The sequence below is a fragment of the Dipodomys spectabilis genome, unplaced genomic scaffold (genome assembly GCF_019054845.1).
Source record: "Dipodomys spectabilis isolate Male_0828 unplaced genomic scaffold, ASM1905484v1 ptg000289l, whole genome shotgun sequence".
In the NCBI taxonomy this organism is placed as follows: Eukaryota; Metazoa; Chordata; class Mammalia; order Rodentia; family Heteromyidae; genus Dipodomys; species Dipodomys spectabilis.
Genome location: NW_024870966.1, coordinates 3,962,549 through 3,978,743, shown reverse-complemented (window position 1 = coordinate 3,978,743; position 16,195 = coordinate 3,962,549). Strand labels below are relative to the sequence as shown.

The 16,195-nt window shown below is 40.6% G+C and overlaps 1 protein-coding gene across 1 annotated transcript in view; it reads right to left on the bottom strand.

Moving 5' to 3' along the window:
* Nucleotides 1-537: 537 nt before the first annotated feature.
* The window catches only part of Acadsb (acyl-CoA dehydrogenase short/branched chain), a 31,443-nt gene continuing 15,785 nt past the window's right edge, over nucleotides 538-16,195 (bottom strand). The window contains exons 4-11 of the mRNA XM_042701418.1: nucleotides 14,872-15,078; nucleotides 13,845-14,015; nucleotides 12,347-12,472; nucleotides 10,860-10,952; nucleotides 7,732-7,821; nucleotides 4,414-4,551; nucleotides 2,513-2,612; nucleotides 538-1,394 (exon numbers count right to left, since the gene is read on the bottom strand). Of these exons, the coding sequence (XP_042557352.1) occupies nucleotides 1,324-1,394; nucleotides 2,513-2,612; nucleotides 4,414-4,551; nucleotides 7,732-7,821; nucleotides 10,860-10,952; nucleotides 12,347-12,472; nucleotides 13,845-14,015; nucleotides 14,872-15,078 (996 nt within the window). The 3' untranslated portion in view covers nucleotides 538-1,323. The remainder of the gene's footprint in view (nucleotides 1,395-2,512; nucleotides 2,613-4,413; nucleotides 4,552-7,731; nucleotides 7,822-10,859; nucleotides 10,953-12,346; nucleotides 12,473-13,844; nucleotides 14,016-14,871; nucleotides 15,079-16,195) is intronic.

Here is a 16,195-nt window from a genome sequence, read left to right as displayed (position 1 = left end):
ACATTAACTGGCTTGATGAGTTGAGTCCAGCTCCCCCACAGCATCTGGCCACTTCTTTAAATTTTGAGCCCCATATCAGGCCCAACCTTCGATTTAACTAAAGTAAGGACAGGCTTCAGATTCTCCATCAGACGCAAACTCAAGATAGAGCTTCAAAGGCTATGGCTGTGTCTACCATTTGCCTTCTCAAATATAATATACCTCCCCATCCATTTGAAGATGATGATATACTTTTTTTTTTTTTGGTCTAGTTGTGGGGCCTGAACTCTGGGCCTGGGCACTGTCCCTCAGCAATTCAGCTCAAGGCTAGCGCTTTACCACTTGAGCCACAGTGCCATTTCTGGCTTTTTCTGCTTATGTGGTGCTGAGGAATCGAACCCAGGGCCTCATGCATGCAAGGCAAGCACTCTACCAATGAGCCAACTTACCAGCCCTGATATACTTTTTTATAGAATTAGTTACTTTTTTCCTTGAGAATCACTGAACCAAAACCCAATTTCTGAGTTAATTACTCTAAATTAAATAATGCCCAATAGCCAAGTTTGAGGAAAAATTTATTCAGTTAAAACACAGATATTGTACTATTTACAAATAATGCATGATTGGGTAAATACTATAATGTTCAAATATTTTCTGATTAAACCAAATTATTTATAGTTGAAAACTAAGGTAAAGACTGGTTTTAAAATGACTGCCAAAACAACCATGAAAATGCAGATCAATGATAGCACTACTACTTTACTTGGTTAAAATCAGGTTTTCTTTTTGGTGGTGGTTATTTCATTTTGTATATGTGTCAATTAGATGACCTATAAAGTTATATTCTTATTTGCTGCTCATTTCCTGATATTGAGAACTAGATGTTTAAGATTTTTCCAAATCAGTTCCTTTATCAGTTTCTACCTCATTAGCAACTTACAACTGAATCTGTAAAGTATTAAATAGAAACTGCCCAGGATAACCAATGCTTCTCTGACTGATGATACAATATCAAGATTTAGTGGTAATATAAAGTAACCATTTCTGTAATACTTCTGATGTCTTCATTTTCCAAAAGGCTGAAAGTCCATATTCTCTGAAATTTAGGATGATAATATAAATCTGTGCAAAATTTAAAAGTTTTAGAGAAAATATGAGCATATTTGTTTTCCTGTATTAGAAATGATCTCTTGTGCTTAAATTAAGCACACTGAAAGGAGGAAAAAGCAAAAGACATGCCTGAGGTTCAGGGCCCTCTGGTATTGTAGAAGCCCACTCCCTCAGAAGGCACAGTAGTCTGCAATGGCGAATCAGTAACCAGGAAGGAGCCCAACTCTATGGGTGTCAATATTCTGCATCAATGTGCTTTGCAATAGTGTTCAGTTGGATATTGGAAGTTCCTTCATATATGGTACCTTAAATAAAAGAGAGCAAAGAGAGGGATTAGTACTAGACCCATTGTTAAGTATGAGAGATAAGTTCCAGCCAGGTGCTGGTGGCTCATGCCTGTAATCCTAGCTACTCAGGAGGCTCATATCCGAGGACTGCAATTCGAAGCCAGCCTGGTCAGGAAAGTTCATGAGACTCTTATCTGCAATTAACCAACAAAAAGCTAGAAGTAGAGCCATTGCCCAAGTGGTAGAACACTAGCTTTGAGTGAAAAAGAAAGCTCACAGACAGAGTTCAGGCCCCGAGTTCAAGCCCCAGGACCAACACCCACACCCATGCCCACACAAAAGAGATGAATTCCATAAATATCACCATTGTATTTGCTACAAAACTATTACTTATAACACTACCATTCCAAGTCTAGACTATGCAACTAGTGGACAAAGTAAATCTGACAAAGTGATCACAATTTTCCATTTGCTTTTAGCTCCTGGTCAGGTTTGCCTGGCTGAAGACTGCTTAAACTATCAGTGCAGAGGCTTGGCTGAGACAGCTTTTGGAGCTAGAGTACTTATTTTCCTTTCTGGTATTGGAGCACCGGACTGTGTGGGCTTGAGTAGGCACTTAGCTTCTGATAGTAGGACAATACTGCAAAGAATAGAATTAAGCTACACTAAGAGAATATCTTCATAATTTTGGTTAAGAAAATGAAAATAGGAGATTTTGTTACTAAAAGGACTGCTGGGACATTTAAAAAGGCAACTTTGCAAATGCAGCAATGGTACTCACTGGACACGATGTTGAACATGAACTATACAACTCGGGAGTGGGGATGAGAGGAAAAAGTGGAGAGGGTGAGGGAAGGGGTGACACTGTCCAATAAGAAATGGGCTCTTTTCCTGACTTAGGGAACTGTAACTCTACACATTACCTTGATAATGATAATAGAAAAAAATTAAAAGCCAATTTCAATGTTTTTTAAAAATACAAATCTATTTTTCTGCTAGGAAGAGACAGGAAAAAAAAACTAGCCAAAAGAAGAGCCAAACAATTTGTAGTGATGAGATTAAAACTGCCTTTATCTATAAAATCAACGAACAGGACAAACACTGGCAAATAAAATGAAATAGAAAAAACGACTTACCGATCTTTGAATCTCGAAAGAACTTTTCCACAGGGTAATTCTTGGTGTAGCCGACTCCTCCCATCCACTCAATGCATTTACTTGCTGTTATCCCTGAAATCTACCAAGAGCAAGTCACAGACTCCGGGCTAAGGACATAGTGCTTGCACATTATAAATACAGTTATAGCAACATGGATTCACTGTTACAGGCAACTGGAAGCACTGGAGCTATTTTATAAATTGGTGTTGTCCTTTTAATCCCCTTCTCGACACTGCTTTCTTAAAAAAAATCCCATCAACTCACAGAATTTTTGAAGAAAACCAGAGTGTTGGTCACACATATGAGACTGCTGACTGGCTGCCATTTATTAGCAAATATTTCTCGAGGACGTTCTTTTATAGCACATCCTCTGATGAGGGATGGGCAGATATGACCCCTTTGGTCATTTAGAGACAGACTTCAAACCAACAAGCACAGAAATGGATAAAATGCACAGGAGAGAAGAGCTTGCCAGGAAAGCTATTGTGATTTAGATGGTGACCTATTTGAGGAAACAGCTTGGCTAAGACTTAAAGCTTGAGTTAGGGGCATTTCAACAAACGCTTCAGGGGGTGAAAGAGCCAAAGCCCTCCCCTCTCCCCCAGATGGCCATGGGCCTATGTCAGGGTAAGTAGAGAGAAGAGAAGGAGGGCAGGGGTCTTGGAGAATGGTAAGCAGGTTAAACACTGTGGTCTTTTCCTAAGGAAGTCCCAGACGAATCCCCAGAAACTGAATATGCTGCCTTACAGGGCAGCAGAGACTGTGCAGCTGTGACTGAATTAAGGCCCTTGAGATGAGGAGATTACCCTAGATGATCAGGAGGGTCATGGAACAGCAGCAGTTCTTACAAGGGACAGAATGGGGCAGAAGAGTTGGCTTCTAAGGCAAGGTGACCACCGCAGTAAGGGTTGGAGAGAGACTTGAGCCTTCCACATTGCAGGCCGGGAAGATGGATGGAGAGTCTACAAGTCAAGGATTGACCCAAGCCTCCTCTAAGAAGCTGCTCTGGAGCGTTCAAAGGCTGCTCTGCTGACCCCATGAAACCCATTTGATTCTGTGATACTCCTTCCAGAGTCTGGCCTGCAGAAATGGGCACTAATAACATTTAGTCTACTAAATGTTTTTGGTAATTTGCCTGCGATAGTCACGATCGGAAATGAGTACCAGTATCATTCCATCCGCTGTGAGAAGCCACCGGTCAGGAAGGATGTAGGTCACATAAATAAACAGGTGATGGGGGGGGAATACAAAAGAAACATGTAAATTCAGATGTCTTTAGGGGTACGTGGACTCAGTGTGAGGGGACCAAAGCCAGGTGGTGTGTCCCGACCCTCGGGTTTCTGACTGGAGCACTGTGTAGACAGGCTGGAGGCAGCAGTTAGGGAAGTCCAGGTAAGCCATCGGGTTTAGGGACTGGAGAGATTATCCCTGAGTACTTAAAGCCCTGGAGTATATCAGCCGTACTACGTACTGCAAAGGCTGGGAAACAGATGCCCTGTGAGTTGAGTGTATCGTTTAGTCCAAGTTTCAAGTATGACATAGCACACATATGTGCAGAAACCATTTAGCCTAGCCTTCTTTCCTTGGGGTTTTTACATATTATTTGCTCTTGTAATGAATGCAGCATTCACTTTGGTCCAACCTGAAACCACACCCTTGAAGACATGGCTCAGAGGAGGCTGCGTCTCCCTGAACTGGCTGCTTATGGGAGTATCCTGATCACACACAATTAAAGCTTTTTCCTACAGACCCTTCACTTTTCTCCTGTAAAAAGTGGGAAGGCCATGTTGTCTTACTTGAAGAATACCAAAGTTCAAATAGCACTCTTAAGTGAAAAGGTGAAAAAATAAAGGCTGGATTCCTTTTTTTAATCCTCTTACCTCTGAGGCAAAGTACTTGGCCATAGAAGCTTCTTTTATGAACGGCTTCCCGGCTTCGACGAGCCGGGCAGCGTTGTATGTGAGCAGCCTCGCAGCTTCCAGCTGGGTAGCCATGTGTGCCACCTGATGTTGGAGCCCCTGTAAAGTTCAGGCCCAAGTTGAGAGAATTAGGATTTTTTTTGGTAGGTCATGGGACTTGAACTCTGGGCCTGTGCACTGTCCCTCAGCTCTTCAGCTCCAAGGCTAGCACTCTACCACTGGAGCCACAGCACCATTTCCGGTTTTCTAAGTGGTTTATTGGAGATAAAAGTCTCATAGACTTTCCTGCCCGGGCTGGCTTTGAACTGCAATCCTCAGATCTTAGCCTCCTGAGTAGTTAGGATTACAGGCATGAGCCACCGGCACCCGGCTAAAATTAGGATTTCTAACACACTTTATCTCTCAGTCCAATGAGGATACTAAACACTGACACCTGAGATATACCACAAAAAATGCACATTCATATCTATTAAACATTTAAAAATCTGCAATCTAAAACAAAAGGAAACATTATAGGTATTGTAGAATCTTCTTAGAAAAATGTCAGATTTCTTGGAATCCTTCATCATTTGTTAAGATTTAAATAACAGGGGGCTGGGAAGGTGGCTCAGTGGTAGAGCCCTTGCCTTGCATGCATGAGGCCTTGGGTTCGATTCCTCAGCACCACATAAGCAAAAATAAAAAAGCCGAAAGTGGTGCTGTGGCTCAAGTGGTAGAGCGCTAGCTAGCCTTGAGCTGAAGAGCTGAGGGACAGCGCCCAGGCCCAGAGTTCAGGCCCCAAGACCGGAAAAAAAAAATTAAATAACAAATTGTGTTAGGTTTAAAAACTTAACTGTTATATTTAAGAATTCTTTTCAGCTTTCCTTATGATCAAAATTAAGCTTAAGTTAAATCACAGCAGAGGGCTGGGAAGGTGGCTCAGTGGTAGAGTGCTTGTCTTATATGCATGAGGCCCTGGGTTCCATTCCTCAACACCACATAAGCAGAAAAAGCCAGAAGTGGCGCTGTGGCTCAAGTGGTAGAGCGCTAGCCTTCAGCTGAAGAGCTGAGGGACAGTGCCCAGGCCCAGAGTTCAGGCCCCACGACTAACAAAAAAGAAAAAGAAAAAGAAAATCACAGCAGAGCACATGTTTGCTTATATCCTTTTTCTTTTCTTTTCTTTCTTTCTTTTTGGAGGGAGGCAGTACTGGGGTTCTCTTTCAGGACCTCACATTTATTAGGCAGGCATTCTGAACCATGCCTCTAGTCCTGTTTTGCCTTAGTGAATTTTGAGGTTGGGCCTCATTTTATGCCCAGGCCAGCCTGGCTTGTGAGGCTCCTACTGTGCTTCCCTGTTTCTGGGGATGATAAGGCTGCACTGTTGTGCCCGGTCATTCTGCTTTCTCCATAGCAGCAGTAACAGGTCTACACGGGCCACCATGCCCAGCCATTGGTTGAAGGCCACCTCAACCTTGCAACCTTCTATGCCTAGGTTGTCTGAAACCTTGATGCCCCAGTCTCTGGTCTCCACCTCCCCAGCAGTTAGGAGAACAGCCTTGAGCCACTATATCCAGCTTGACTATATTTTTTATTTAACTGAGTTAAGAAATTTCTGACTTTGCATATGGGATCAAGACATCAAAAGCAATGGGGTATTACTTGAAGAACCAGATTTCTTCCTTCATGTAACTAACTCTATTAATGTGGCTCTACTGAAATATCTAAGAATAGTTATCAGTTATTCTATTTTTAAAGATGAACAATAAAAACTGCCCTAAAATTACTACCACCCTGTAATTTTAGAGTGATAGTTGTCACTAAATGTCTATCAATGGGGAAAAAAAAGACTGACTTAGCAAGAGCAGGAATATTAACATTTAGTTATAAACAACTTATCAGAAATATAGAGCTATTTAGTCTGAATTTTCTCCCATTCCTTACTTATCCACAGCCCTTTATTGTGCACCCATTCTACTCTACTAAGCAACGGAGGTGTCGCACTGTACATTATATCCCAATGACTTATGGAGTCTAGCAGGAAACAAATAATTTTAAAGCCAGGTGTCAGTGGCTCACACCTGTGATCCTAGCTACTCAAGAGGCTGAAATCTGAGGATCACAGTTCAAAGCCAGCCCAGGCAGGAAACTCCGTTAGACTCTTACCTCCAATAAACCACTCAGAAAACCCGGAAGTGTTGCTGTGGCTCAAGTGGTAGAGCACTCGCCTTGAGCTGAAGAGCTGAGGGATAGTGCCCAGGCCCAGAGTTCAAGCCCCACGACGGACAATAATAGTAATAATAATTTTAATACTGTGGGATAGAGGTTATAGGGAATCTTGATTAAGGTAATTACTTAACCCAGGAATAGAATTTCTTAAACAAAAAGCAGGGATAAACTGGAAAAAAATAACACTGTTTGCAAATATCCTGCAGATTGTTCTTATCGATGGTATGCGCAAAATTGTGAATACCCAGAAGCTTAAAAGGCACAGAGTAAGTATCTTCTTCCTTGTCTTCTTAGGTTTTTTTTTTTTTTGCGGAAAATATATCTTCTAGTCAAATTCACTAATTCTGATCCTTTGTGTCTTGTCTTATTTATCAAATTCTTTCTTCCCTGATGTCATAAAGGTTATTTCCTTCTTCCTATGATTGTTAAAGTTGTGCTTCTTTACATTAGTTCCTTGACATATCTGAAATTTATTTTATGAGCATGGCGTGGTATAGGAATTGCTGCATGTTTTCAGTCTGTAAGCGGAAGAACTAGATTTATTTATTTATTTATTTTTTGGTCATGGGGCTTGAACTCTGGGCCTGGGTGCTGTCCTTCAGCTCTTCAGCTCAAGGCTAGCTAGCACTCTACCACTTGAGCCATAGTACTTCCAGTTTTTAGGTGGTTTATTGGAGATAAGAGTCTCAAGGACTTTCCTGCCCGGGCTGGCTTTGAACCGAGATTCTTAGATCTCAGCCTCCTGGGTAGCTAGGATTTCAGGCCTGAGCCACAAGTGCCTTGCTGGAAGAACTAGATTTTGAGCCCAAGTCTGACTCAAGACCTGCTGCTGTACTAATCAAGCAGTGAGGAGATGGGTAAACAGACCTTCCAGATATGCCACAGCTAGTCTCCACGATTATGCTTCTGTCCTGGGAGAAGAGGAAGGCATTCATAACCTATTCCGCTTCCTCTTCCCTCTCCCCTTAAAATCTTCTCAAGGGATTCCCTCTGTGGCTCTTCAACACAACTCTTCGTTAACAGGAAGAGGGGGAAAGTTTAGAACAGTAGAAAGAGCTCAATCAATTAATATACCTGAAAATCAAATACTCTTTTGCCAAATTGTATCCTTTCTTTAATATATGGAATGGTGTAGTCAAAACATCCTTGGGCCAGCCCCAGCATCTGTCAAAAACCAGAAGACAAGCATTTCTTATTGTGTTACAAGTATGCTTTTACTTATCTAACTTGAAATTTCCTTTTATAGGCAGAGGACTAGTTGAGGTGAGGAAGACCTGGAGCTACCAGGATCTACCAGATAACATGTGTTGGGTGTCAGTTACACATCCTTATGCACTGCAGATGTACAGCTAGATTGCTAGTAATTGGTAGACAATATGGAGTGATTCCACCTGAATGAGTATTTAATTCTAGAATGGACATAAATCTCCCAGCTTTGATGAGTTTATGCAACCAGGCTACTGTTTAGGAATCTGTTCCTTTAGTTTCTAATTCTCAAGGCATAAAGCTAGCTAAGCCATAGAAGTTTTGCCCAGAACTAGCCTCAAAGACTAGAAGCATGTTTCCTCCAAAAATCTGAAGTCTTCTCTTAACCTCCTACTTTCCTGTTCTGACTATGACTGACTAGCAAGAGCTTCAGGGAAGGGGCATTAAAACATAAGAGGGAGGGATTTCTGGCTGCCCATCAGAATCATTTGGGTTTCTTGATTTAAGAAAAAAATGACAGTCCGGGTCTAACACCAGGGTTAAGAACAGAATCCAGTCTTGGGAAGGAAGGGGACAGTGGTGCACGGCCTAAATATCAGCACTGAAAACGCCTTGGGTGATTTACTGCACAGCCAGGGTTGAGACAACAAGAGTGAGTATCTGGCAGAAACATTAATTATCTCGCGTGAAGAACAGGGGAGGATGTGGTGCCAATCTGCGCTGGCCTGCCTCACTGCTAGCGAACGTCTATGTCTATCCAACGATTCAAGCTTAGAAATGGTTTCTAAACTTCAACACTAGGAGGCCATTAAATCACTATCTAATTATGTCAAACTACATAGATTTTAGAGAAAGAAAAGAAATCAATAGTTAAAGCTTTTGGGGGAAATGCCGTGAACATATCAATATTTCATTAGTGTTCATTCACATTTTCTTTTTTTTCCTCTTCCTTTTTTTTGTTGGTCCTGGGCCTTGAACTCAGGGCCTGAGCTCTGTCCCTGAATCTCTCTGTGCTCAAGGCTAGCACTCTACCACTTGTGCCACAACACTACTTCTGGCTTTTTTTGAGTAGTTTATTGGAGATAAGAGTCTCATGGACTTTTCTGCCTGGACTGGCTTTGAACTGCAATCCTCAGATCTCAGCCTCCTGACTATCTAGGATTACAGGCATGAACACCAGCATCTGGTATTTCACATTTTCTTGTAGCGTTTATTTTGAACTCTCCAGAGAGCAGAATATGTTAGAAATCAAATGCATAACACATCTCCACCCCCAACCTCCCTAGACCTAGGTGAGGTAGCAGGTTCACTGTATTTCTGGCTATGAGATAATATGATGTCATTATACATTAGAAGTGAAATTTAAAGTATCCAAAATAGTCTATTTTGATATAAATATTAAAAAAAATACTTTGAGACATGGTCTCGCTATACATCCAGGCTGGCTTTGGGCCTGCTATGAAGTCCAGGTTGATCTTGAGCCTCCTGCTTCTGTCTACTGAGTGTTGGGAGCAGCTGTCAATCAAAACAGATTTTTTTCATCTCAGTAAAATGTTGCCTTTTTCCACACTGAAGAATCAAATTCTCTGCAGCCAGAATATGGAGGATGATGACTTCAGTTCTTACGGTTATATGTGTCTTTTCCTCTAAAACACATCCTCTGAGACACTGTCTGACCTTAACTTTTAATTAGGCTATGAGATAACTTGGAGTAATTAGGCTAAAGCCCATGCCATGTATTTTACTGCCAGAAACATCTATATTATTTATGTGTGGGAACAATGAGGTCCAGTACTGTAGTTTTAATGTTATAAATGATGAAGTTAAATCACAGAAAACCTTTAAAAAGCATACATATGCCAATATTCTTTAGTAACATATTGTCTGCTTTGTGAGAAACCTACATTAACTTGTGATCTAAGAATAATTCGTTGGGCTTGGCGTGTAGCTCAATGGCAGGACAGGTGCTTAGCATATTCGAGGCTCTGGGTTCAATTCCCAGCAACAAAAAAGTAAATGGTAACTGAAACCCCTCTGTACATCACCTTGACAATAAAAAAGAAAAAAAGGTAGTGTGCTAACAAAGTAAGACAGCCAGAGAAAAATCTACAGTAATAATTCAAAAGTTAACTAGTTTGATAACTAATGTTTATCAATGTATATCTAAAAGTATAGATTCTAGAATTTTAGATACAGACTAAAAATAAAGAAAATATATTCGATAGAAGTGACATAATGTATAACTGAACCTAAAACTTCACTCATTTGTCAATACAGGAAAAAATAATACCATTTAGTGTGCATTGTAAAGGACAAATATGGGAAGAAACAGAATAGATTCCATTTTACAAATATAATTGGTACTACTTTGTTTCATACATCACAAAAAATTGCTCAACTTCCCATGAAAAATGCTAAGGAATAGATCTTTTGTATCTCTAGAAATCTATAGAGATCCTCATGCAGAATAATTATTCTAAGCTGAAAAAAAAAAAAAAAACCCAAAACTTCTGGGCTGTAGAGCTGTGGCTTAAGTGCTAGCGTGCCAGCCTTCAGCAAAAAAGCTAAGGGACAGCACCTAGGCCCTGAATTCAAGTGCCCAGTACTGGCATATTTACACATTTACTTACACACACACACACACACACACACACACACACACACACACACACACACACAAATTTTCTGAAGGAGTGAATTAAATTTTGAAGTTAAGAAAAGTGTCATACTTAATTTATAATATAGTTTAAAAGTTTCTGATCCACGTACTCAATTCTTGAATGCTCTCAAAGCAAAACAACTATGATTCAGCCATTTTCTGGCTCCTCAATAAATAATTAACCAAATGGAATTTGAAAAGGACCACAACCTACCCATTCTTTCATCTCATGCAAGGGAAGAGTGCCATCTTGTGTTCACAAGCTTCCACATACCCACTGATCTTACTGCATTCCTTTTTCTATTTTAATTAGGTTCTATTATGGAATTTAACTTACCTGAGCAGCAATTCCTATTCTACCTTCATTAAGACTTCCTATTGCGTACTTATAGCCATGCCCGACTTGTCCCAGTATATTGGCTTCTGGAACCTAGAGATACAAGTGTGTTTTTATTTCTTAATTTAATTTGACAAAATCACTTCAAGTACATACACATATATGTGAGCGTGTGCGTGGATAAATAAATGTAAATATGTATCTTCACAATATATATTAAGTATACTATAGAATATAGTATAGCTATACTATATATATATACTATACTATATGTACACTATATATACTCTCTATAGTATATAGTATATACACTATATATGCTATATATACTATATATTATATATATACTTACATAGCATATATACTTATATAGTATATATAGTATAGTGTATAATGGACGTGACTAGTATCTGTGCTTCTGAATGCATGCTCCCAGTTATGATACGGCTGTACTGCCGTGCAGTACTTCACTGAATTCCAGAGAGACCACCGCTGATGCCTGGGTCTCCCTCCATGCTGCTTCCCAAATCCAAGCTGTCCACTCCTGTTATCCTCCAGGGCCCAGCACAATCTGTTCAATGATACCAATGAACTACTTCCTCCGGTTCCTGCCTATATACTCACAGGGAAAGATAACATTAAGAACTACCAAAAAGAATGCAGTACCTTTCAAAAATGAGAGCAAGAAACATTTCTTCTGTTGTGATGAACCATCCTCATAACTGTCAACCAAGAGGTGTGTGTGTGCGTGTGCACATGTGTGCACATGTATGTGCATGTGTGCACATGTGCATGGGCCCAAAGGAGGAGGAGAAAAATGAAGGAAGGAGACAGATGAATAAAGTTAACACTAGGAACAACAAACAAAGACTTAGCTTCGTCATAGGGTCAGTTGGGAGAGGGAGCAGGGCAGAATGGAGAAAACAAAGAATAGGAAGGGGGAGTTCAGTTGCAGGGGAAGCAGCGAGGCCCAAACAACAGTGGTATAAAGACTAAACCCCTCCCCACCCTCACCCCCGCTGCACATGCCCACAAAGATCCAGGTCTGCTAGGAGCACTGGACAATCTGTCAACAACCTGTTTGAGAAATCTGGTTTTGTGGGGTACTGCCAGGTTGCACTCCATTCTCACTGAGCAACAACTCCATCTTGTGGCCTTTGATGTGCTGATACCAGACTCCCTTCTCAGAAGCTGTGTGTAGTTCATGGCCCAAGAGGGAAAGCATCTGCTTAACCAATGCCAAGCTTATCAAGCATAAATGGTTCAGAGGTAGGTGAGGCACAAACATCAATGCGATTACTTCTCATTGCTGTGGGCCTGAACTGCTGTGGAAAGGGCCCTGGACCAGGACTTAATGTCAGAGCACTGGCGAGGAGCTCTCAGGGCAAGCCCACTGCTCGCACCGTTCTGGCATCTCTCTTGCACACCCCCCTACTGTGCAAAGCTTATTTCCCATGGTCCCTTGCTGATTACCCTAAGGTACTCACCTTGACATTTTCGAAGGTTAACGGGCAGGTGGAAGAAGCTCTGATGCCCATTTTCTTCTCTGGTTTCCCAACGTGAAGACCTTCAGTGTCACCATCTACTAAGAAGCAAGTGATTCCTTTGTAGCCCTAAAATGATGGAAAATGCCATCACTACTTGCACTTTTAAACTGTCCTGATTGTAAGAGTTCAAATAAAATGAAAACTAAAGAAATGGACAAGAAAGATTAGAGATGATCAGCCACCAAATCAAGAACTTCACCATTTCTTTTACTTTTTTAGAAACTGCAGTAGACATTAAAATTATTTTCATAATAAGGCATTATATGAGCCGAGGTTAGAGGGCTTGTGTGCACATGCACGTGCGCGTGCTGGTCCTGGGGCTTGAATTCAAGGACCAGATGCTGTCCCTGAGCTTTTTTTTGGTTGTGGAGCTTGAACTCAGGGCCTGGGCACTATCCCTGAGCTCTCTTGCTCAAGGCTAGCACTCTGCTACTTTGAGCCATGGCTCTACTTCTGGTTTTTGAGTAATTTAATTGGAAATAAGAGTCTCATGGGGACTTTTTTCTGCTTGGGCTGTCTTTGATCCAAAATCCTCAGATCTCAGCCTCCTGAGTACTAGGATTACAGGGATAAACCACCAGTGCCTAACTTCCTGAACATTTTTGCTCAAGGCTAGTACAGTGCTCTACTACTTGAGTTATACTACTTCTAGATTTTTAGTGGTTACTTAGAGATAAGAGCCTCATAGATGTTTCCTGCCTGGGCTGGCTTTGAACCAAAATCCTCAGATATCAGCCTTCTGAGGAGCTAGGTTACAGGTATAAGCTGCTGGCACCCATCTTAGAGTTGTAACAAAGTAATTATATCTATGTTAGTGAAAAGACAAAAAAATGTGTTTAGCATTGTGCTGTATGTCTTTTTTCAACTGAAAAAGTATTTTGAAGTAAATGTACTATACAGATATTTAAAGACTTTATTATAAAGAAAAATTTAAATTCCACAAAACTAAAGACTAACTTCTTTATTTTTGCCAGTAGCAGGACTTGAATTCAAGAGTCTCATGTTCTCAACTGACCTTTTAAAGTTCATGGCTGGTGGTCTACCACTTGAGGCACACCTCCATCCAGTAGAGCAATTTTACTGGCTATTTGGAGATAAGAGTCTCTTGGACTTTTCTGCCTAGGCTAGCTCTGAACCATGATCTCAGACTCCTGGGTAGCAGGATTACAGGTCTGAGCTACCAGCACCTGGCAAAGACTAGCTTCTTATATAACCTTAGATAAGTAACATATGGTCTACAATAGGATTGATAATTGTGTCGACAATATTTATTTTAGGACAGTAAATAAGAGTATAAATAAGAGAGTGAAAAATGATAGTACAAGTTTCACATTTTTCAGTATTGCGGAAAACAAAGAATTTAAAACAAAGTCCTAAACAGGAAATGGAAAGAAGAAAAGAGGAGGATGAGAGGAAAGAAATTTTGCTGTAAACTTACCAAGCTAGGGTCTACATTTGCAAAAACCAGGAAGAGTCCTGCATGTTCAGCATTGCTGATCCACATCTTTGACCCATTGATCACATAGTAACTCCCATTTTTATCAGCTCTGGTCTTCAAAGCAAAGGAATCACTACCAGCTTCAGCTTCTGAAAGGCAGAAGCTTCCTATCTACATATGTGAGAAGAAAATCAAATGAACAACTGTATTTATCCTCTGCATAATAAATGCTAATATAAAATGGACATTGTAGTTTATACCTTAGCTACTTTAAAAAAAAAAGCCTGTGATCAAAATAGCATTTTGACAGAATTATTTCCCCCAAAGAATCCTATTTTGCCTAAGACAATTTAAGTATTTAAGAACACATTCCAGCTAAACACCAGTGGCTCACACCTATTATCCTAGCTATTAGGAGGCTGAGATCTGAGGATTGTGGTTCAAAAGCTTGAGGTGGAGCTGTGGCTCAAGTGCTGACTTTGGGTAAAAGAACTTAGAGACAGCACCCAGGCCCTGAGTTTAAGCCCCAGAACTGGCAAAAAATCCCGGATGTTTAAATAGATTAAATTATTTCTAATATTATAGCAGAAAGCCATCTCAATGCTAACTAAATGACCAACAAAGGCATTGGAAAATGGAATTGGCACAAAAATCCGCTTTTTTCAAGTTTTCTATTTTTTTTTTTTTTTTTGAGACAGTCTTGCTATGTAGCTTTGGCCAGCCTTAAACTACCAATCCTCCTGCCTTGAATTTGCAATCCTTCTGTTTCAGCTTCTGGAGTGCAGGAATTACGAGTCTGCACAACCATTCCTGGCTAAAAAGAAGTTATCTAAGGATTATTTCCTAAATTTCCAAGTGGGAAATGAAGAACAGAGTACGTTTTCCTAAAAGGCTCAACTTACTGAACATTATGTCATTACTTGAACTGTGGTCTTGGGTAATAAAAGTCAACGTGCAACTACTTTTCTTCTGAAAACATTATAAACTTGGAAAAAACCATCTATTTCAACAACTTCTTTCAACTCACTTTTTCTGAAGCCAGAATGGGCAAATAGGTGGCCTTCTGCTCTTCTGTCCCATGTTTTGAAATCAGCTTGTTAATTACTGTGTTCTGGATGTCACACATGAGAGACACAGATGCATCGACTTTGGCTAATTCCTCTATCACTAGGATAGAGGAAAAAAATGAAGCTCCTGTTCCTCCATACTTTGTGTCCGTTTCAATTCCCATCAGCTGGAGGAAAGCAAAGGGGCATGTTAACAAGCTGATTTTGTACTGGGAATTTCTTGTGAGAGGAAGTTTAAAAATAAATTGTACCTTTGAATTCAGCATGGCTATTTTCCTATAAGTAATAAAATCATAACAAAAACTTTTGGGTTTTTGAAAAGGACAACATTACATGCTACAACTATCATTTGATTGATTTTGGCAGCCGCAAAGAGCAAAATTAAGAGGTGAAGTCCTTGTGAAACAAGCAAATGGAATGAGAAAATACCTGACACACACACACTGTGAATGGCCCTTCATGTCAAGAACTATAGCAAGTCTTCTGGTCTTTTAACATAGTCCCTTTCCACTGACCTGAATGTAATAAGTAAAGGCAGAAAAGTAACAAGCCATTGAGGCAATATTTACAGTTTTCTTTGCCTAGTTTCTTCTAGCAGGTTCTTCCACTTGGACTTTTTATTTTGGCAGAGATAATGACTGAATGATCATTTGGGGGCCATTTTAGAAAGTCCAGGATGGTTACCAGACAACGTTCTCGCTGACATTCACTAGAGACATACTTGATAAGCCACAGATAATCATGACCCAGTGTGGGCTAAGGTGTACCAATAATCTTGAGCAAGGCTGGCTGTGCAGTCTCCATTTCTAGGTCTACAACATGAGAGGTCCTTGGTCCTACTCCATTTGTAAGTGTTCTCATTTCAGAATGGGGGATGAGTGTATATATGACTCAAGATCCAGGTCACAGATATAGGCTAAGGCTCCTATTCTTCTCCAGGTACTTGGAATTGCTCCAGGCTACAGCTGGGAAGACTTAGCTGACAAGAACCACAACATGAGGGAAGAAAAAAATGAATAAAATGTGACATAACCAGAAGTGATGCTTTGTGGAAGACTTGGAGGGAAATGGATGTGCTGCAAGACTGAAAGGCAGGATAGCTATTGGATTATCTCGAGGTGGTGTCAGACATTCCTACTGTGAAGACAATCGTTTCTCCTCCAGAAGAAATACATGACAGATGAAGGAGGAACTGGGTCAGTAGAGTCAGGAGTCAGGGCTACTATAAGCAAGAGCAGTTTATGAAGACTGTTGTTGGGTGCTCAGTGCTCTGGCCACAGAACT